General features: G+C 32.8%; 5 protein-coding genes across 5 annotated transcripts; 3 read left to right on the top strand and 2 right to left on the bottom strand.

The window, feature by feature from the left end:
• The first annotated feature begins 5,812 nt into the window (after positions 1 to 5,812).
• Positions 5,813 to 7,115, top strand: LOC18010300 (glutathione S-transferase U16). Its single transcript, XM_006392186.2, has 2 exons — positions 5,813 to 6,164; positions 6,614 to 7,115. Exons 1-2 carry the CDS (start codon positions 5,838 to 5,840, stop codon positions 6,989 to 6,991), a joined length of 705 nt encoding a protein of 234 aa, XP_006392248.1. The 5' UTR covers positions 5,813 to 5,837; the 3' UTR covers positions 6,992 to 7,115.
• Positions 7,116 to 7,836: 721 nt separating this feature from the next.
• Positions 7,837 to 9,171, top strand: LOC18010123. The gene is made up of 3 exons (XM_006392185.2): positions 7,837 to 8,573; positions 8,651 to 8,945; positions 9,035 to 9,171. Exons 1-3 carry the CDS (start codon positions 7,998 to 8,000, stop codon positions 9,055 to 9,057), a joined length of 894 nt encoding a protein of 297 aa, XP_006392247.1. The 5' UTR covers positions 7,837 to 7,997; the 3' UTR covers positions 9,058 to 9,171.
• Positions 8,894 to 11,090, bottom strand: LOC18010323 (pentatricopeptide repeat-containing protein At1g59720, chloroplastic/mitochondrial). Its single transcript, XM_006392184.2, has one exon. It carries the CDS (start codon positions 11,060 to 11,062, stop codon positions 9,209 to 9,211), a length of 1,854 nt encoding a protein of 617 aa, XP_006392246.1. The 5' UTR covers positions 11,063 to 11,090; the 3' UTR covers positions 8,894 to 9,208.
• A 7,690-nt stretch (positions 11,091 to 18,780) lies between these two features.
• LOC18010128 (dnaJ homolog subfamily B member 1) lies at positions 18,781 to 20,988 on the top strand. The gene is made up of 2 exons (XM_006392183.2): positions 18,781 to 19,484; positions 20,346 to 20,988. The coding sequence occupies exons 1-2, from the start codon at positions 18,868 to 18,870 to the stop codon at positions 20,797 to 20,799; spliced, it is 1,071 nt and encodes a 356-aa protein (XP_006392245.1). The 5' UTR covers positions 18,781 to 18,867; the 3' UTR covers positions 20,800 to 20,988.
• Positions 20,989 to 21,299: 311 nt separating this feature from the next.
• LOC18010334 (thioredoxin H7) lies at positions 21,300 to 22,218 on the bottom strand. Its single transcript, XM_006392182.2, has 3 exons — positions 22,021 to 22,218; positions 21,689 to 21,811; positions 21,300 to 21,580 (listed from the first exon to the last, which is right to left on the bottom strand). The coding sequence occupies exons 1-3, from the start codon at positions 22,150 to 22,152 to the stop codon at positions 21,449 to 21,451; spliced, it is 387 nt and encodes a 128-aa protein (XP_006392244.1). The 5' UTR covers positions 22,153 to 22,218; the 3' UTR covers positions 21,300 to 21,448.

The raw sequence follows: 22,218 nt of genomic DNA, 5'->3' as shown, positions 1-22,218 counted from the left end.
ATAAATATCGTTAAACATCAGAAAAGTTAAAAATTACAGCGCAAAATAGAGAGAGTTGTGGAATATTGGTGGCAGAAGGCACATGTGTGATGTGTGTACACATGCAATAAAATTACAACGTTAATTTTTTTATTAATATTTTTTTTATTAATATGTATTTCCCAGTTACTTACGCAGATTAAATTTCTAAGTCTTCGACCAAAAAAAAAAATAAAAAAATTTCCAAGTCTTGATTGACTGCGCTTAACTGAACTTTAAAAAAATCTTTTATACGATGATTTCTAGCTATTTTATCGTTTGATTTTTTAAAACATAATTTGACGTAATCAATCAAAGACTTGGTAGTTTAATATGCTTACCCCGATGGTTACATGATAAATTTTAAAATTTTATATACATGAAAAAATCAGACAAACATATTCCCTATAAATATTCATTAAATTCTCCAACTATTTACAATTGGTATATTAAATCTTCAACTATATGATTTCTTAATTCGTGGTTGACTTTGTAAAACTGTAATAAAAAATAGTCAACCGTTAATTTCAAAATGGTGAAACATTAAATCTGTTATTTTGTGATTAGTTAGTTTTTCATTTAATTTTTCAACTATTTACAATTGTCACATCAAATCCCAGCTATTTATCTGTGTAAAAAGAATTTCTCAAAAAAGTTGTGATAAAAATAGTCAACGGTTAGATGAAATTCATGTCTCTAAGTATAAATAAATATTCAACGACCTTCTCTATCGGTTAAAATAAACAAATTATAATTGTTTTGTCTTTTGCAGATATTACCAAACAATTAGGTTGTCTGAGAAGATTGATGTCTACAGTTTTGACTTACAATGTTATGGATCCTAGACTCCAAGGGATGTATGAGTATGACTCTTTTCTGCATGGAAAGCTCCTTCTTCTTTAGAAAGACCCAACATGTCACATGTAGTTCATGAGCTAAAGGAGTGTCTGATATCTGAAAACAAGAGGACAAGAGACATAGTCACGACAAGATCCCTCGACATTAACTTGAGCTTTGGCACTGAAGTGAACCCCAAGGCACGTTAGTCCTCACTTTGCTGCATTCGGTTTTTCTATCTGCGTGTCGTGTCACAACATTTTTCTATATGTAAATGAAACGAAATTAAAAAAAAAAAATACAAGAGATGTATCAATAATAGAAGAGATGTATTAATGAACCCTCACGTTACAAAGATCAAAATTAAATGTTTGTCGTCCTGTAATGAGACTGTAACGAACTGAATTCTTACATTAACAGAGACAAAACTGTACATCCAGATTCCATATACAGGACATGATATGAGAACTTCAAGTGCTGCAAGAGTTCTATCAAGAACACAGACCCAAGACGTGTAATTATTACGCACTCTTCTCGCATCTCTATATTATTATTTAAGTAATCATTAAAATAAATAATTTTATTTTGTAAATTATTACATGATATGCTATTACAAATAACAAAAATAATTAAAATAGAAAATGATATAATTGTCACTTTAAAGCAACTCGTGTGAATATTTATTACCCATTAATATGCATTTAATTAATTTTATAATCTATTATTCTAGTTTTCTTAAAATTTATGTCTTTTGTTATATTTTAATATTTTATAACGGTTTTAAAACGAATTTGGATATTTTTAGATATTAAAAAACTTGGATCCGAAAATTTGTTCTCGGATTTGATAAAACTGGATCCAAATTCGGCTATCTTAAAATTTGTGATTTACTATTCATATCTATCGAATCATATAATAAAGTAAATTATTTAAAATATTAATGAATTAATGCATTAATATATAAACTATTATTTATAAAGAGTGTCTTTTCATATTCTTGTTAAAGTAATGGATGATAGTTACCATGAGAATTCAAATATAATAACACAAATAAAATAAATTATAAATTAATAAATGAATTGATGATGTGTCAAAATTTTAGAGTTTGAAAAAATGATGTGGTATCATGAGAAGAGATAATATTTTACTTTATATATATAGATAATCATATATATGATTTTAGGTGAACTCTCTCCATCATGCTTGCACATCAGCATCTGAATGAAGGACACTTGTCCTTTCAACTAATTAATAAATCATAAATTTTAAAATAAAAAATTAAAATTAAAAACTAATTAATACCACTAATTCTAACTTAACTATTCTATTTAATGTTTATTTCATCTATATTTATGTTCATAACTATTAAGTTACATTAATATTAAGGCTTTTCACATTCCTAACAAAAATAAATAAACAACATTTCTAACTTTTTACATTTCTAATTTTTTGGTATTCGTCTAAAACTTTTTAATATTTTTTTATACTAACTTGATACTTTTCTTCCGGCTTATCCTCATCATAAACACTTTTTTCGAAGCTTGTTGTATGAAAAAATGTAAAGATGTAGCGTTATCTTCATTCAAAGATTTGGCGGTTTTTATGGATCAAATATGATATTATTATAGCTGCATTTTATTGTGAAACACAAAGTATGAGGTGGTTCTTGCAGAATCAAGGCAATTGTACATGTCATAAATTTGAGAACATTAAAAATTGGAGGTAATTATATGTTTTATCTTACTTTTATCTACGTCTTTTTTACTTATAATATGTTTATGATTTCTAGAATAGTAAAATAATTTTCCTAATTACCATATTTCCAATCCTTAAAAAAAGTTATTTGTTTTACAAAGAATTTATTTTTAAAAAACCTAATACTAAACAATCAAACAAATTATCATATTCTTATAATTAACTATATATATATATATATATATCAACACAAACATATTTTTAAAAATATTATGTGAAATAAAACCTGCGTGTATGCGCGGATACAAGTCTTGTCTAACATATAATAGTTGGAGGAGACTCTCTAGGGATTGACACATCAGCCTCCCCTTTATTGGTCAATTATTATTTATTTTTACAGATCAGCAATTACTACAAAATAATAATTAAAATTAAAAAATTCATAAAACAACATAAAAAAAATATATATATATATATATATAAACTATTTAATTTAAATTTAATTATGTAATATTAAAAACATTAAAATATAACTTAGAGTAAATAAAATTCAAATTTATTAAAGTATAGTGATTATCTTCTCATTTTTATTTTTCTTATGATTTTATCATCATCTTTTGAATTAATAAAGATAATTCAATCAATTATTAAAAAAAAAGTTTTCAGACCAAAAATAAAAATAATAGTTAAAAGATTTTCAAGCACCTAAAGAACAAAAATATAACCTATAAAATCATAACACACAAAAGAATAAAAATTGATAAGATAAGAGAATATCAAAATTAGAGAGAAATATGATAGACAAAGTAGAAAAAAAATTGGTAACAAAGAAAGATATAAAATTTTAATTATACTGGTTGGAAAGAGAGATTCAATGAAATACGTGTGATAACAAAATATGAAAATGATAAATTAATAAAGATTAAAATTATCATTATATAAATATTTAAATGAAAAAAATTGAAAATAATGGATAAAATTTTTGACTAAGATCATAAAAAAATGCAATATGGTAAAAATCAAGTTATGAGACTAAACTGAAAACAATATGTTTGATAAAAACCAAACAACTGAAGAATAACAAATAAGAATAATAAAGAAATTTTATTAAACAACATAAAAATAGAAAAAAATATGGTGATAAATAAAAATACAAAATTTTAATTATACTGATTGGAAAGAGAGATTCAATGAAATATGTGTAATAACAAAATATGAAAATGATAAACTGAGAAAGATTAAAATTATCATTATATGAAAAATTGAATGAAAAAATTTGAAAAATGAATGGATAAAATTAAGATCATAAAAAATACAAAATGGTAAAAATCAAGTTACAAGATTAAACTGAAAACAATACGTTTTAAAAAAAACAAAAAACCAAAGAATAATAAATAAGAATAACAAACCAATTTTAATAAAAACATAAAAACATATTAACTATTTAATTTACATTTAACAATGTTAAATTAAAAATATTAAATCATAAATTTAAAATAAATAAAATTCAAATTTATTAATTTATACTGATTATCTTTTGATTTTATTTTTGTGTGATTTAATCCTCATCTTTGAACTAAAAAAGTTAATCAATAAATAAAAATAAAGAAATAAAAAAATTTTAAGACCAAAACTAAAAACAATAATTAAAAATATTTTCAAGCAACTGAAGAACAAAAAACAAGAACTATAGAACTAAACACACACAAAAAAATTCAATAAATAATCGAGAAGATAAGAGAATATCAAAATTACAAAGAAAATGATAGACAATAAAAAAGAAAAGAATATGGCAATAAATAAATATACAAAATTTTAAAGATATTGGTTAGAAATATGGATTGAATATAATATATGTAATAACAGTTATGAAAATGATAAATTGAGAACTTTCAAATTAATTGTTTTGAGAGGATTTAAATGAAAAAAATTCAAAAATAGATAAAAATATATAAAAGAGATAAAAAAAGCAAGTTATGAGGTTAAAACTGAAATAATATGTTTAAAAAATCAAACAATTGAAGAATAATAAATAAGAACAAAAAAAATATAACACAAAAAAAATCAATAAAAATTAAGAAAATATCAAGATATAAAAAAAATGAGAAAATGAAAAAGAAAAAAAGAAAAGAAAATAATATGCATGACAACAATTTTGAAGATATCGGTTGGAAAGATTTTTTGAATGAAATATGTGTAATAAAAAAACTATGAAAATGATAAATTGGGAAAGTTAAAAGTGTTGTTAGTCTGATTTTTGATGAACAAAACTCAAAAAAAAATAACATATGAAAAAAAGTTACTAATATCTTAAAAATCTAACACATATTTACTTACAAAACAAATGAACGGGTTCTCTCTTAGTGGATATAATATATGAGCAGATGGACTTAACAAAATCTGAGAATTTACATGATAAACCTCTAAAAAAAAATTATTTTCTTCCAAGATTCTGGTCAATATTGTCATCAACTACGATGGTTACACTTCCTCAGCATTTTCCATTCATCTTTGTTTTTTGGTAACATGTTTTTTTATAATTGTATTTTGATGCGGTCGGATTCAAACAACCAATATGGCAGTAGTCTATTCATTTATAATGATCATTAGTAATTTTCATTTGATTGCTTGGATGTTTGTTTCATATCTTGCCACTGGTTTTGAGTCTTTTGACTAAGGTCCATCATTGTTCTTATGATTTTATCCGCTATTTTTTTAGTTCTTATATCTTTATCCGCTCTTTGTTAGTTTTTATATCTTTATCCGCTCTTTGTTTTTTTTTTTTTTTCCGCTCTTTGTTAGTTCTTAGAAATACTTCATTGCAATTTTAAGGATAAGATGGAGAAGCTAAATGCCATCATGGGTGAAGATGATGTTAATTAATAAAAGAATGATTGCATGGGTTTGGACGAAAAGCCGAGATATAAGAGTGGACAAATGGATGTTGATGAAGGCTGTCCCCAAGGCAAATATTACGGTAAATGACAAGTTAGACATGCTATAATTAATTTAATCATCACTTTTATCTTCATCTCTAAATAATTACGACACGTGGACAATCTATAGCTCATATCCTTAGTGAGAATCTTTCTTGAATTGTCATTTGGCACACATTCTAGAAAATGCCTTATATGTCACAAATTGTTTTAAGTACGTTCGAATTTTAAAACGTAACGTATGACTTACTTTGTCATTTTCTCAAAAGCAGACAAAATAAAAAGAAGGAATGAGCCGTGGAAAGGAATACACACCAAGTAAAACATATTTCACAAAAAAACCAAAAAAATATGGGCGAGAGAGATCAAGTGAAACTATTGGGAGTATGGTACAGTCCCTACGCCATAAGACCAAAAATCGCTCTTCGTCTCAAATCGGTCTATTATGATTACTTTGAAGAAGATTTGTTCGGATCCAAGAGTGAGCTTCTTCTCAAATCGAACCCGATTCATAAGAAAGTCCCGGTTCTCATCCACAATAATAAACCGGTTTCCGAGTCTCTCAACATTGTTGAGTATATCGATGAGACCTGGAACTCATCTGGACCATCCATTCTTCCTTCACATCCTCATAATCGCGCTCTAGCTCGCTTCTGGTCTGCGTACGTTGATAACAAGGTCTGCTTTTTTTTTCCTAGAGATTTTTTAATCTGTGATCAGTGGTTTGTGGATGCGATGAATTTTTTAGTGTTATAAGAGGGATACTAATTAGATTTGCCTTTGCTAGTGACAAAAAGTCATTGTTTACTCTTATATAGCTAGATCGTTGATATTAAATGGACCATGCAAACAATTCGGCTTGAAATAATTGGAAAATAATCCCGTTTTACTTGTTGCAGATTGCTGATTATATTTTATATATACACATATTAATATAAAGATAAGAGACTGAACTAGTTTATCTCCCAAAATATATTGATGGAAGTTTGAAACTAGCCCGAAACCATTAAGCTAGAGTGGAAATAATCAAACCTTTATTAAGAAACCATCATCCTTAATTTGTTTAAGATTTAGGACAAAAATCTTATAACACAATTCTCACTAGACATCCCTTTTTTAAAATACAGTGGTTTCCGGCTTTGAGAGCAGCGGCAACCACAAAATCGGAAGACGGGAAAAAGATAAGCATGGAAGAAGTGGAAGAAGGGTTGTTGCATCTCGAGGAAGCATTTATTGCTCTAAGCCAAGGGAAACCATTTTTTGGCGGTGAAACCATCGGTTTCATGGACATTTGCCTCGGAAGCTTTTTGGTTGTCTTGAAAGCTAGAGAGCAGCTTAAAGGAGAAAAACTTTTAAACGAATCAAACATTCCTTCTCTTTGTAGATGGGCCAAAGAGTTCTTGTCTGATGAAACGGTGAAGAATGTGGTACCGGATATCGATAAAGTCGCAGAGTTTCTAGGCGAGCTTGAGGCTAAAGCTGAATCCGCGTCTTCCAGATCTTGAGATCATCGTGAAAAGGAATTTTGTTAGAAATGGACTTTTAAAAATGTCAAATGACTTATAACTTTTTTAAAATTACTTATTTTAAACGGCTGGAGTAATCTTATATATAAAAGTTGCTCAACTTTCTCCATATGAGTGACACATCAGCATTTGAGAATTGATATGGAAATGACATGTGTTATTTTTTAATTTAAAATTATAGTTTTTTAAAAAAATTAATTAATAAATTTTAATATGAAATGTTAAACCACTCAAAGAAAATGAAAAGTCTTTTTATTAATTAATTCTTAAATAACATTTATGTAAATATTAAACAAAAATTTATGTTATAATTAATTAAAAATTAATATTTTTAATAACTTTTTGTTTTTAATAATATTATATTTTAAATTAATTGATTTATAATAATATATTAACAAATAACAAATGATTATACTTAAATTTGAAATAGTTGAAGAAACAACCTATTTAAAATTACAGTTTTAAAAAGGAAAATTAATTAATAAATTTTAATATTAAATTTTCAACCAATCAAAAATAAGAAAAAATCTATTAATTGATTTTTAAATAATATTTATGTAAATATTAAACACGAATTTATGTTATAAACTCTTGATTTTTAATGATATTACATTTTAAATTGATTGATTTATAATAATATACTAACACATAATAAATAGTGATTATATTTTTTTTAAAAAATACAAAATATATAAATTTGAAATAGTTGATGAAAAAAATCGGCAATTTAGGTGCGGGTATTCACCTAGTTTAGAATAAATTAAGTAACTAACAAAAAGCGTACGAAAAAAAAGAGTGAAAAAGACACAATTTATTTAGTTCAAAATTCAGAAAATTCCATAAAAAGAAAGACGAAAGCGAATAATTAAGAATATTTAATACCTTTCTTAAAGACAAGGTCCCAAGACCCAATCAAAATCCAGCTCTATATTCATCAATATACTAACTACATTCACACCATCTTCAACCTCTCCTTCTCTCTCAAATGGAGTTTTTTCAAAAGGCCAAAGCTGTTCGTTTAAAGAGCCACCACGACAAATACCTAATCGCCGACGAAGACGAAGAATCCGTCGCTCAAGAACGTAACGGCTCAGCAGGCGCAGCCAAATGGACCGTCGAGCTAGTCCCTGGCTCCACCAATCTCATCCGTCTCAAAAGCGCTTACGGCAAATACTTGACGGCGTCAAACAAACCGTTTCTCCTCGGAGCCACCGGAAGAAAAGTCCTACAGTCTAACCCGAGTCGTCTCGACTCGTCTCTCGCTTGGGAACCCATCAGAGACGCAGCTTTAGTCAAGCTCAAGACTCGTTACGGTCACTACCTCCGCGGTAACGGCGGTTTGCCACCGTGGAGAAACTCCGTCACTCACGATATTCCTCATAGATCCGCGACTCAAGATTGGATTCTCTGGCACGTCGACGTCGTCGAGATTCTCACCGATCAACAACACCACCAGCAACAACAACAACAACAACCTCCGTCTCCGCTTCACCATTCCGATTCACTCGATTTCGAACCTGGATCTCCTTCTTGCAGATCTAACCGATTCTTCAGACAAGAAGTGAGTTCTTGAATTGACAAAAACTTTCCGAATTTGACGAAGTCGTTGACTTTATGTTCTGTGTTTGTGTGTTGCAGTCAACGGATTCAGTGGCGGTTGGATCGCCGCCGAAATCGGAAGGGAGAGTGATATACTACCACATGGCGGACGATGACGGCGAGGTTGAGGATGATTCCGTTGAGGTAAACTCGTTTACTTTCAAAGGCAATGGCGTTGAAGAGTTGACTAAGAGATTGAAAGAAGAGAGCAATGTAGAAGACGTTATCGTTTGTACTCGTAGTCCTTTGAACGGGAAGCTTTTCCCGTTGCGTCTTCAGCTTCCGCCGAACAATGCCGACATGACCGTCGTCTTAGTCCCGACCTCATCGAAAAGTTAGTTTCTTTCTGTCCTAAATCCAAAAAAATCATTCCTTTGACACTGATACTGAAGCTTGTTACTATGTTTTTCTTCCATGTAACAGTAGCAGAAGAGTTCATCAAGTGAGAGATGTATATGTTTGAAGGCTATGGCTGCAAATGATTTGTTGTTAGCTCAGCTATAAGAAACTGATTGTTTTAGAGATGCTGCTTGATTGCCAAACTTATGAAAAATACTCTCAATCTTGTTTTCAATTGCTCTCTGCGGCTAGTTTTTGCTACCAATAGTCTGAACAAGAACAGGATCCGTCTTTGAAGTGATGGAACCGAACACGATCTCTCACGATGATCTCAGTGTTGAATACTTTTGAGATCAGTTTAGTAACCTCGTGGCAATCGCTGCAGACGCGTAGATTCTTGAATACACGGATCGGAGTCTGAGGTGGCAAGTTTATCATACCAAACGCAATAGCAAGTCTCTCACTGTGGAGCCTAAGTGAATACTCTTTGCTACCATCATCAGTTGCATCCACTAAAGGTGCTTGAGAGCGATCCGGTGAATAACCAATTGATCTTAGCTTGTCTTCAATCACTTTCAACTGTTGGTATATCTCCTTAGTCTGAGGATGCGATGTGTCTCCTGCGAAAAACTCATGTGAAATTCCATTTACTTCAATGGAGCTGCATCCGGGCTCTTTCCTGATTCCATGTTCAGTCATTAGTTTTCTCACAGTTCCAACATCGTTCCAACGACTAGCTGATGCATAAACCCTAGACAACAGAACATAAGCACCACTTGAGCTTTGGTTATCTTCCTTTGTTTCAATCACACGTCTAGCAATTTCTTCACTTAGCTCCACACTAGCACTTTTTCTGCAACAAGCATCAAGAAGACTTCTCCAAATCACTACATCTGGTTTCATCGCCATGCTCATCACCATATCAATAGCTTCTGTAATGTAGCCTGCACGAGCAACAAGATCGATGATGCAACCGTAATGCTCCAACGCAGGTTCAATGCCGTAATCTCTGACCATCATCTCAAAATACTCGCGCCCTTTGTTCACCATGCCTCGGTGGTTGCAAGCGATGAGGAGAGCAACAAACGTGACTGAGTTCGGTTTAACATTCATACACTCGAAGCAATCAAAAGCTTCCTCTGCTCTTCCGTGTGTAGCAAACCCTAGAATCATCGCGTTCCATGAAGCTAAGTCACGTTTTTGCATCCCCTGAAACACCTGCTCTGCCATTCTCAAGGATCCGCATTTACAATACATTTCGATGAATGAGTTCTTGATCAGAACATCCATGGCATTAGCAACATCGCATTTTCGCAAGAGAAACGCGTGTGCCCAAGTACCTAGTGACAAAGATCCAAGACCAGCACAAGCACTTAAAACACTCTGCATCGTATAACCATCTGGTTCGAAAGATTTTTGCATCTGTCTAAACATCTCTAACGCTGAATCAAACTCTCCGATACGAACCAGAGCATCAATCATCGAATTCCAAGAAACGAGACTTCTCTCAGGCATTTCATCGAAGACATTCCGTGCTAAATCCAAACATCCACAAGATCCATACAAATGAATCAAACCGTTGTTCACATACACATCTCCACTAAGCCCGTGTTTCAAAATCTGACAATGAACCTGTTTCCCTTCGGATAATCCGAACACATAAGCTAAAGCTTTCAAGACAAATGGAAAAGTGTGTTTATCCGGCGTTGATTTTCCTCTCTCCAACATTTTCCGGTAAAGAAGAAACGCTTCTTCTTTCCTCGAAACGTCATGTGCGCATGCTCTGATGAGCGTGTTCCACATGAAGGAGCTATGGTTTTCTTGTTGGATCGAATCGAAGATCCGGAAGGCGTAATTGACGTCGGAGAAGGAGGAAGAGAGATGGAGGATTCTGCCGTAGAGAAAGAGGGTGGCGGTTTCGTCTGGGAGAGTCGTGCGGAGAGTGAAGGCGTGGAGTTGCTTGAGCTGGGATATGGTTGTGCATGTTGCGGATAAGGAGAGAATGTGGCGGTGATGGTTACCGGCGGCAGAGAATGAGGGAGATCCGGTGGTGGTGGGAGTTGCAGGTGGGACATGAGGAGACAATGGGTGGAGCAGAAGTTTGATAGACATTTATGGATGATAAGTTCCTTGCTGGAGTGACACGATAATAGTACAAATTTTTTTTAGTTTTTTTATATTCATTTACAAAAAAGTTGAGGTTCAAAACAAATTTACATATGTTTTCTTTCTTCTTCAGCAGTTACAAAGTTTTAAATACCAACAACTTCAATTTAAAAAAAATGTTTTTCTAGAAAGAGAAAAATTCTCTCAAGTTTCTTCGAAAACTTTTCATTGTTGTTTTATCTTTTTGGCCGGTGTCCGGTGGTAATCCGATGCCGGCACTATATATATTTTTTGGAGAATAAGTCTGATTAGACCGGATCTTTGTTTGTATCTTTTTTCGTTTATTGGATATTATTTTTGACTTGTTCGATTTTTGTGTTTTGTGTTTAGTAGTTTTTAAATCATCTCCTTTTGCATGTTTTATTCGATTCTTCGTATGATTTCGAAGAAGTCAAATTCCGAAAGATTTGATGAGATTTTGCCTCACCGGTGCTTATTATTTTTTTATGAAATGTGAATCTCCACTCATCCTAGATGATTAAAAGGAGCGATGGTTTTTTTATGGAGGAGTTAATAAGGTGATGCGGTTATCTTAGAGAGGAGTATGACGATCTGGTGTTCTCGCCGTGTTCTGGTGGCTCCCTGGAGAATATTCCGTCTCCAGCTTACCGAGGTTTTATTCCGGCGTTTCAAGCTTAGCCTCTTCGATCTCTCTCTCGGCGAAATTGCAAAAGGTTCTTTGGTACATCCAGCCATGATTTGACGTTTCACGGCGGTGACAACAAATTATTTTGCTGAGCACAATCGGCGACAGCAAATTATTTTGCTGAGCACAATCGGCGATGCATGCCTGCGGCAGAGATGGTGTGGCTGTTTCTACTCTCTCCGATGGACACGTGGGATGTTTTCCATGATTATTTTACACGTGTTAAATCGTCAACTTATGTTTATCTTTTCATTAACAGTGTAAAGTCATTGGGTTTTATCTGGGCTAAATGTTTGTACCGAATTTTGTTCTTTTGGGCTTTAATGAATATTGTGTTGACAAAAAAAAATGTCTTTTATTAGTTTGGTATTTATTAGTTATTAAATCCATTTCGAAATCGGAAACATCTCCATAAATAAAAGCCCAAACAAGAGAAGCAAATTTTAAAACGATACTAGAATAAACTCAATTATCATGGTTCTGTTATGAATTATTATATATATTTATATGTGTATATATCTCCATCCATATATTATATATTATAAAGAGTATATGAATGAATAAACATAAGGGAAATAGACGAGAGAAAGAGATGAAGTGATTTTTGCTTCTTATTGCTGTGTCTCATCCTCTTTACAAGACGTACATCTCTCTATTTATAGGAGAGTAATAAACATAAAATATTGATGTGAGTAGGTAAAGGTTATGGTGGAGAAATGTAAGAGTAAGCAGGTAAGATTTGTGGTGGTGAATAATGGATAATCATCCATTTTATAACACTCCCCCTTGATTATCCATCACTATCAATATATCGCGTACTGACTCGGTAAAAATCTTATTATGAAAAAACCTGTTTAGGACAAAAACCATAACAAGAGAAAAGAGTGCAGTAACGCTCTCCCTGGAAAAAATATATATTCTTATTTTCCTTTGAACGCTTAGATGATGGAGTCTCTCTCTTTGATAGATGAATATGGACTTCTACTTTTGGATGTTTATCTTTTGCGTATTCTTTGATACCTTGTTAAAAACCTCAGCATGGAAAACCCAGTGAGACAAAAACCATGATAAGGGAAAAAGAGTGCATCTACGCATATCATCGTACTTTTCCTCCCGAAAGTATTCCTCTTTGGAGGTCTATATTTTGTGTGTTCCTTGCTGCCTCGTTAAAAACTTTATCATAGAAAACCCATTGGGATAAAAACCATGATAAGGGAAAAAGAGTGCAGCCATGCTCGTCTTCTAGACGATTCTCTTTATATGGTTCTTATGGAACCTATTAATATATGTTTTCCGGACATATATCTTTGTATGGTTCTTCTAGAACCTTTTCATAAATGTCTTCAGGACATTTTTCTCTATATGGTTCTTCTGAAACCTTTTTACAAATGTCTTTAGGACATCTTTATTTGGTTCTTCTGAACCTTTTCACAAATGTCTTTAAGACATCTTTATTCGGTTTTTCTTGAACCTTTTCACAAATGTCTTTAGGACATTTTCTTTATATAGCTCTTTTAGAACCTTTTTAGTTAAGAGGGGATTTTACCTTACACGCCCATCGGCCTCCCACACTTTAATTGGACCTGCGGTTCATTTGCTCTATTCTCATCAATAATTTGTTCCAGAACATTTCTTTTGATGGAGCATTAGCAACGGGGATATATGATTTCATCACCCATCTTATATCTTTGAACGCATTAACTAACTGGTTTTCCAAACTTTGCAAATGTACAATTTTATGAACTCCACCTCACGTTTATTGGTAGGAGGATCGAGATAAGCCAAAGTTTATGTACACTTTTGTGCTATCTTTTGGTGATTCTCTAGATCCTCCCCCTCAACGCAGGGAATTCATTTTTGTCAAAATGGCAATCGGCAAAATGTTCCTTAAACATATCTCCAGTTACTGGTTCAAGATATCACCTCTGGAATAATCCCTTTTATTATACTACTCGATAAATTTCTTCAGGAGTTTTGATGATCATCATTCTTTAATTCGATCGAGTAGTGTTCCTGGGAACAGAATTCCATTATAATCCTTTAGGTCCTCTAGAGGTTAATCTTTGGTTCCACTTTTTATAATGACATGGTGAATCGAGATCTCTTATCATCGATTTCATTCAGGTACCTGATTTTATTTCAAACCATGTCAACAATCTCTTCAGGAGATTAATCCTCTTTCGCTCCTTTTCTTTTGAGGATTTGAAACCAAAGTAGTTTATCACATTTCTTACGTGTCATAGACTCAAATAGACCGTCCTTCTGAGACATTTATTTTAAGTGGAGCTCAGCTGGGATATAAGATTTTGTTTTTTCACTCAATATGAACTTCAGGTTCATATGAGGATCCATCAGCTGTTTTCTATATGTCAAACTACATATTTTATATCACAACATGGAGATCACCGTAATTGGTTTTGCAGTCCCTTGGATTTGCTTTATCTTAAGCTCATTTCAAGTGCGAACATAATCTTCTGGATATTCAGCTTACACTCGATGTGGGATTCTTTAATTCTCTCCTTCGAGATGATGACACTTTCAAGGTCTATCCATCTCGAATTGAATCCCACTCTAGGGCCAGCACATATCCAATGAGCTTTTTAAAAAAATGGTGATCCATCCATGGATGGTTTTCACGATGGTTTCATTGTTTTTTCTCTGTGACATGCAATAGTTGAAAAATCTTCTGGTTTTTCAACATGTATTCTCAATGATCTTATATCATTGGAACTACCGGAATGGCTTAACCGGTTTATTCAATTAGTAAACTTCAAGTTTACTATGGTATATACCCTTGCCATCTTTTTTTTATTATTATCACATATATGCATATCACCATCGTGTGCTCTTGTGGAGCATTTTTCTCTTTCGGAACTTCTAGCTCTTCCGGAGCTTTTAGCTCTTCCGGAGCTTTTATCTATTCCGGAGCTTCTAGCTTTTACGGGGCTTTTAGCTATTCCGGAGTTTCTAGCTCTTATGGGGCTTTTAGCTCTTCCGGAGCTTCTAGCTCTTACCGGGATTTTAGCTCTTCCGGAGCTTCTAACTCTTATGGGGCTTTTAGCTATTCCGGAGCTTCTAGCTCTTACGGGGCTTTTAGCTCTTCCGAAGCTTCTAGCTCTTACGGGAATTTTAGCTCTTCCGGAGCTTCTAGCTCTTCCGGGGATTTTAGCTCTTCCGGAGTTTCTAGTTTTCAGAGCTTTTTAGCTCTTCCGAAAGTTTTGATTTTTCAAAACATGTTTCAATGTCTTTAACCCAAATTATAATCGATAAAATATATCAGATAGTTAAACATATTAATTCATAACAATAACATACCTGGTAGAGCTTCCATAGGTTTTGAAGACGCCGAGCCTACCATTAAATAAGGAGGAGGCATAACCTTCCACTCCATCATTTTGTGTTCATGGAGAAGGCTTAACCTTTCACTCCATAAAATATGATTAAAAAGGAGGATTAAACCATCAACTCCATAATTTTATGATCACCGAAGAGGTTTAACCCTTATGTTCCATAAATATATGATCAAGGAGATGTCAAAAAAAAATATATGATCAAAGAGGAGGCATAGCCTTCTACTCCATAATATTATTAGGGAGGAGATTTAATCTTCCACTCTACAAATATAAATTTAAACGTAAAAACATAAATATGGATTAGGAGGACGATTAACTTTCCACTCCATCATTTTCTGATCATGGAGGAGGTTTAAACCATCAACTCTATAATTTTATGATCATGGATGAGGTTTAACCTTCAACTCTATTTATAAATTTAAATGTATAATCATAAATTAAATAAGGAGGAGACACAACCTACAACTCGATAAATAAATTTAAATATATAATCATAAATTAAATAAGGAGGAGGCATAACCTACTACTCCATAAATATAAACAAGGAGGAGGCATAACCTACCACTCCATAAATATAAATATAAATAAAGAGGAGGTTTAACCTTCAACTCCATAATTATGACCTGAGGAGACATAGTCTACCATATGATCATATGATCGTGAAGGCATAATCTATCATAACGATCGGTTCGGGGAAGGCATAACCTATCATCTCGTAAACTTGAAAAGAAATTGAATATAAATTTAAAACATTGGTTCGGAGAAGGCATGGCCTATCAACCCGAAATAATACGTAAACAGAGAGACATAGTTTATCTTTCTGCTTCCGTAAATAATATATTAATTTTAGATCGAATAAACATAAATACAATCTTACCTCCAAATATATGACGGATTAGGAGTCGGTCGTACTGATAACGTGTTATGAACTATTACATATATTTACATGTATATATATCTCCATCCATATATTATATATTATATAAAGAGTATATGAATGAATAAACATAAGGGAAAGAGACGAGAGAAAGAGATGAAGTGGTTTTTGTATACATCTCTATTTATAGGAGAATAATAAACATAAAATATTGATGTGAGTAGGTAAAGATTATGGTGAAAAAATGTAAGAATAAGCAGGTAAGATTTGTGGTGAAAAATAATGGATAAGCATCCATTTTATAACAGGTTCCTATTTATAATCAGCTTGGCCTTTGTTTTTATGGCTTTTGAATTTAACTTTGTGATTGATTTTTATACTCTAACTTGTTTTTTTTTTTTTTGCTTTTGGTTACGGAAGGTTTCGACCCTTCTCGACTTTTTTTTTTGTAATTTCAGGCTTTAAATTTCTATGACCAACAAAAAATCTTAATACCTATGTCTTTAAATTCGGACCAGACCGGCGGTCCAACCAGATTAAACTGCAAACCAGAAATATAACCAGATTGGATTAATACTAGAACCCAAAAGAAAATTAAACCGGTTAGAAAACTGGATTGAACCATTAAAAACCTGAAAACCAACCAAACCGGAAAACCATGTTAAACCAAATTCAATTGAAAAAGCTTAATTATATCGCTTATTTTTTTTCCTTTTTAGTTTTACGTCTTCTACCTTTGTTTATTAAAACTCAAAAGTCATAACTTGTTTACAGTTTTATGCTTCTTTTGTTTTTCCTATTCTAAATCTCTCTGCAACTCACCACAACTTTAGATCAATTCAAATTCAAGATAAAGTATTTCAAACTTTCGATAAAGCATGGAACGATCTTTACATAATACTAGATAGTAACTCGCGCAAGAGTAAGGTATCTATAAATTTTTTTTTTATAATATTCAAGTTTGAAATAAAAATATGGATAATAAAAACTTAAAATTCTGAAACAAATAAACTATATTATTTCTCTATTTGTTTGTTTTTTTTGGTCAAATGTTCTTGTGATTTGTTTAATGCATATAAATTACATTATTAAAATACATACATAATATATTAATAAATAGTTGTAATATCATTATATAATAAATATTTTTTTGGAACGTAATCTATATGTCTAGTTGAAAGCCCATAATTTTATTGGCATAATCAATTAGACATATTAGATATAATTGACTTATTGGACAGGTTATATATGGACCTCTCTAGTAAATATATATGTAATCATAAAAAAAAAAATTCTCAAGACACCAAAAATTACGATATGCAAACATATGTTCTTAAGCTTTGGTTTTTTTTTGTCAATTTTTTTTGTATTTTTTTAACGCATATAAATTATATTATTAAAATACATATATAATATATTAATAAATAGTTGTAATATCATTATATAATTAAAAATACATCTATGACAATGATAACATGCTTCAAAATATAGTTGTAATATCATTATACTTTATATTATGCATATATATATATATATTAAATTTGTGAATTATGCAAATATATAAACATAGTAGTATAGGATAATTAATATATTAAAATATAAGATAAAATAATGTAAATGGTTGTTATGATCTAAAATGGCAGAACTGTAATTATTTTAGTAATTAGAGACCACTTTTAATATAACTCTGAAAAGCTCCTTAGCATGGCATAATTGTAAATCACATATGACACAAAGATCGTTTTTAATGTGTCTTTGTAAAATAATAATAATAAAAATTTTAAATTTAAATTATGAAAAAATTTTCAAATAATATAATTATTAAAGAATTTTATTTAATATTTAATTAATTAAAATTTATAAAATATTATCAAATCCGATTGAACCCAATCAAACCATATTATTCTAGGACCCAATAACTTTTTTGTTTCGGTCACCGATCTGGTTTTAAAAGCATAGCTAAATACCAAAAATTAGGTCTGAATTTTTCAGGAATCGGGATGAGAATTTATGCGTAAGAGATAGAATGAGAATTTCGGGAATCTAAATATATTATCCAAAATATTCCCACAAAATAACGGGAGGGAAATTTACGGGTATGGGATAGGAACGAGAAATTTGGGAAACAAAATATACTATCCATACAATCTCAAAGTAAAATATAATTGGGAAAGGGACGGGAAAATGATGAGAAAGAGTTCGGATAATTCAAATAATTAGACTAAAATCAATATTTATTAAAAAAAATTATTAATTGTTAATAAATTCGAAAAAATCAATGTTTATTATAAAAAAAATTGATTAACCAAAATCTCTAAAATTTCACTTTATATAACTACACAACGGGAAGTTCGGGTAATCACATTCCCGCTCCTACACTTTTTCTTATCCATTCAAATATTATTTTCAAACTCGAATGGGAAATTATAATTTCTTTTTTCAGTTTGGGAAATTCAGGACGGGTGTGGGACTTCCCGAAAAATTCAGGTCTACCAAAAATCTAAAAAAAAAACCGTTATATTTTTAACGGAATTAACAGCCTGCGACTGGGCGTTTATTTGGGCTTAGACGACTCGTAGCCCACCTGAAACAACTCCTCCCTAAAACGCACGTCATTACTTGAAGCTTCTGTACTTATTATCATCCATAATTGTTTCGAATTGAATAGTTTCCATTAATTAATGTAATGAAAGAGACACATTCTGCTTGTCATGTTCTACCTTACACGCACTCCACTCTCTCTTCATTCATCTTCCTCTTCTTCTTCTCCTTTCTTCCTCCTCCTCAAACTCTCCTCTGTAAATATCTCGAATTCAATTCTAAAACTTCTCCGATTGGTTGACTTCTCTTTTAGTATAACCGACTTCGAAAATCAATGGGTGTTGATTACTACAATGTACTAAACGTGAATCCAAGCGCAAGCGAAGATGATCTCAAGAAATCTTACCGGAGATTAGCAATGAAATGGCATCCCGACAAAAATCCCACGAGCAAGAAAGAAGCGGAAGCTAAATTCAAACAGATCTCCGAAGCTTACGACGTCTTAAGCGATCCTCACAAGCGTCAGATCTACGATCAATACGGTGAAGATGGACTCAAGTCTTCCGATCAAGAGACGGCGGCTCCGCAGCGGAGTTACTCATCCGTTAACAACGACGCTGGGTTCCGGTACTATCCACGAGACGCAGAAGATATCTTCGCCGAGTTTTTCGGCGCGTCGGGGGAAGTATTCGGCGGAGGAGGGACCAGCGGCGGCGGAGGCGGCGGAGGCGGCGGAGGCGGCGGAGGCGGCGGCGGCGGGAGGAGGAACGGTGAAAACGGAGGAAGCAGATATAGAAGCGCGGATGCGGCGAGTCAGACGAGTAGGAAAACGCCGCCGGCGAATAGGAAAGCTCCGGCGATTGAGAGCAAGTTGGCTTGTACTCTTGAGGAGTTGTATAAAGGTGGGAGGAGGAAGATGCGAATTTCACGCGTTGTTCCCGATGGTTTTGGGTTAGCTACTCCATAACTCTCTCTCGTTATGATCTCGATGAAAATGCCATTTTCAGTTTTAGCTTCGTCTCGTTGATTCTTAGTTCTCTGATTTGGTAAAGATTGAAATTGAGTAATCAAAATTGAAACGTTGATCAAAATGATTACGGCCTTGTTCGTTTTGCAGTCGCTGATTTAATCGCCAGGGATTAGCAATAGGGGTTAGAGATAGATTTTTTAATTGTTTTGTTGTTGCTAGCGACCAGCGATTAGCGGCAGCGATAAAATCTTGTTTGTCGCTTGTTCAGCGACAGATTTTCAGCGATTGGCGGTTAAAAATTTCAGTCGCGTTTTAAAATTTTGGTTCAGCATCAAATCGCTGATATCTGCCGCGATCGCAGGGACTGCAAAACGAACTACAAATAATCACTAAACCGATTTAGTCGCAGTCTGGTCAATCTTGCGTTTTCTTGTGTGATCCGATGGATGATCTTCCATATAAGTCTCTTGCTGCTCTGTTTAGTGTATAGATTATGGCTTCTCTGTGACTGACCTTGAAAATGAAATTGGGAATCAAGATTGATTTTGGAGAGATATTCTTTCTTGTACGTTTCTTGTTGCTACGTTTGATTTTGCATAGCTTAGTTGCTTTAGATGTTGATTGTGATCCAATGGATGATCTTCCATCTAAGCCTCTTGCTGCTCTGTTTTGTGTAGAGCTTATGTCTTCTCTGTTATAGACCTTGAGAATGAAACTGGGAATCAAGATTGATTTTTTTAGATGATATTTCTTGTACATTTCTTGTTGCTACGTTTAATGTTGCATAGCTTAGTTGCTTTGGATTATGATTTTGTCGTCTCTAATAATACCTTTGATTGCAGAAAGCCAAAGCCAGTCGAGGAGATCTTGAAGATAGACATAACACCAGGATGGAAAAAAGGAACAAAGATAACATTCCCAGAGAAAGGAAACCAAGAACCAGGCGTGACTCCTGCAGATCTCATCTTTGTCATCGACGAGAAACCACATTCGGTCTACAAAAGAGACGGGAATGATCTGATCGTAGAGAAGAAAGTCTCGCTCTTGGAGGCTCTAACAGGGCTCACTCTTAGCTTAACAACATTAGACGGGAGGAACCTGACTATACCGGTTTTGGATATCGTTAAACCGGGTCGGGAGATTGTGATTCCTAACGAAGGAATGCCAATTTCTAAAGAAGTTTCCAAGAGAGGAGATCTTAGGATCAACTTTGAGATTTGTTTCCCTTCGAGGTTGACGCCGGAACAGAAGACAGATCTTAAGAGAGTTCTTGGTGGATGTGGAATTGACAACTAGTTTCAAGCTTAAGTTCTTGAACTCAGAGAGTATATTCAGTGTACATATACAATATGGTACAAAAGCTTACGAATAAAGAGCTCAAGATGAGACGCATCGGGTCTTTTTCGGTCCAGATGTCATCTGTTGATGGATAATTTTTGGACAGAAATGCTCTGTTCGATGTCATCGAATATATTCGGACTCTTATTCCGTTAATTTTGGACTATTATGTTTTTAACAAGCCATCCGAAAATGTTCTGTAAGTGTTGGTTTTGCCATTTATATTCACATATACTTCGAACTTGAACTCTTTTATGGTATGTATACTTTTTTTTAGTTATCATTTTCACATAAGCATTGTTATAGTTCTTTCACCTTGGTGTGAATACGTGAATATAACTTAAGAGAGCTATATTCTGTTGCTAAGAAGATTTTGTTAATTGTGTTACGTTACATTTTAGTTACGTTTTAACGATTTAATGATTTTAATAAAAACGTAACTAAATCGTTAAATTATGCCTCATGAGTGGCGAATCAGTTTTTCTACATTTTTATTCATAAGCATTTGAGTAAATAGCAAACCAGAACCTCAACTTCAGACAATGAAACAGACACACAAACACTCAAAACAGTATAATATTTTGTTCTTCAAAGGAAATGTAAAATCTTAAACCCTATGTTTATCAATTTTGTACATAAGTTCGTCAGGTTTGGCTCCAACAACCCTATCAATCTCTTCTCCTCTCTTCAAAAACACAAAAGCTGGAAGTGTATTTGCTCTATATGTCCCAGCCACATCCTGCAGTACATACGAAATAGCTTAGTCTTGAGACTTAAAATTCGTAGTTTCGGTTACAAGAAGCCGTTAAAAATATTATTCCTCAAGTAAGAGAATGAGATAACTTACCATGAGTCTATCCACATCAACCCTTGCAAAAACAGCTTCCGGGTACCTTGAAACGATCTCCTTAACTCTAGGTTCCATAGCCTTACAAGGTCCACACCATGCAGCTGTGAAGTCAATCACTAGCTTCAAAACCACCAAAGTAAGATCAGAAACAAAACCATTTCAATAACATTATAACAAGATTAAACACTGATATGAACAATATTTTTATAAGATTCACTACGAGCAATTTGGATTTGGAGATTAGTATTTATTGAGGATGAAATGCAGTTTTTTTCTAGGTCTAGAGGAACGTTAACGGTAAAAATACGTTTTTGCTTATAAATATATACCAACTTATTTGAGACTTTCATGGAATCAAAGAGTGATTTCCATTGTCTTCTTGATTCGATTTCCACAACAAAACCATTCTTGCTTTCCATCGATGAAGGAACATCATGCACAGATGAAACATTGGAACCCATTATCTTGCTCTTTCGAATGTGTAGTACTATAGAGATGATTTACACTTGTTTGCTTGTGACTAATAT

This window comes from Eutrema salsugineum, unplaced genomic scaffold, assembly GCF_000478725.1.
Source record: "Eutrema salsugineum unplaced genomic scaffold, Eutsalg1_0 scaffold_8, whole genome shotgun sequence".
Lineage (NCBI taxonomy): Eukaryota > Viridiplantae > Streptophyta > Magnoliopsida > Brassicales > Brassicaceae > Eutrema > Eutrema salsugineum.
The sequence above is the reverse complement of the archived record's forward strand: the minus strand, read 5'-3'. Positions and strand labels throughout refer to the sequence as shown.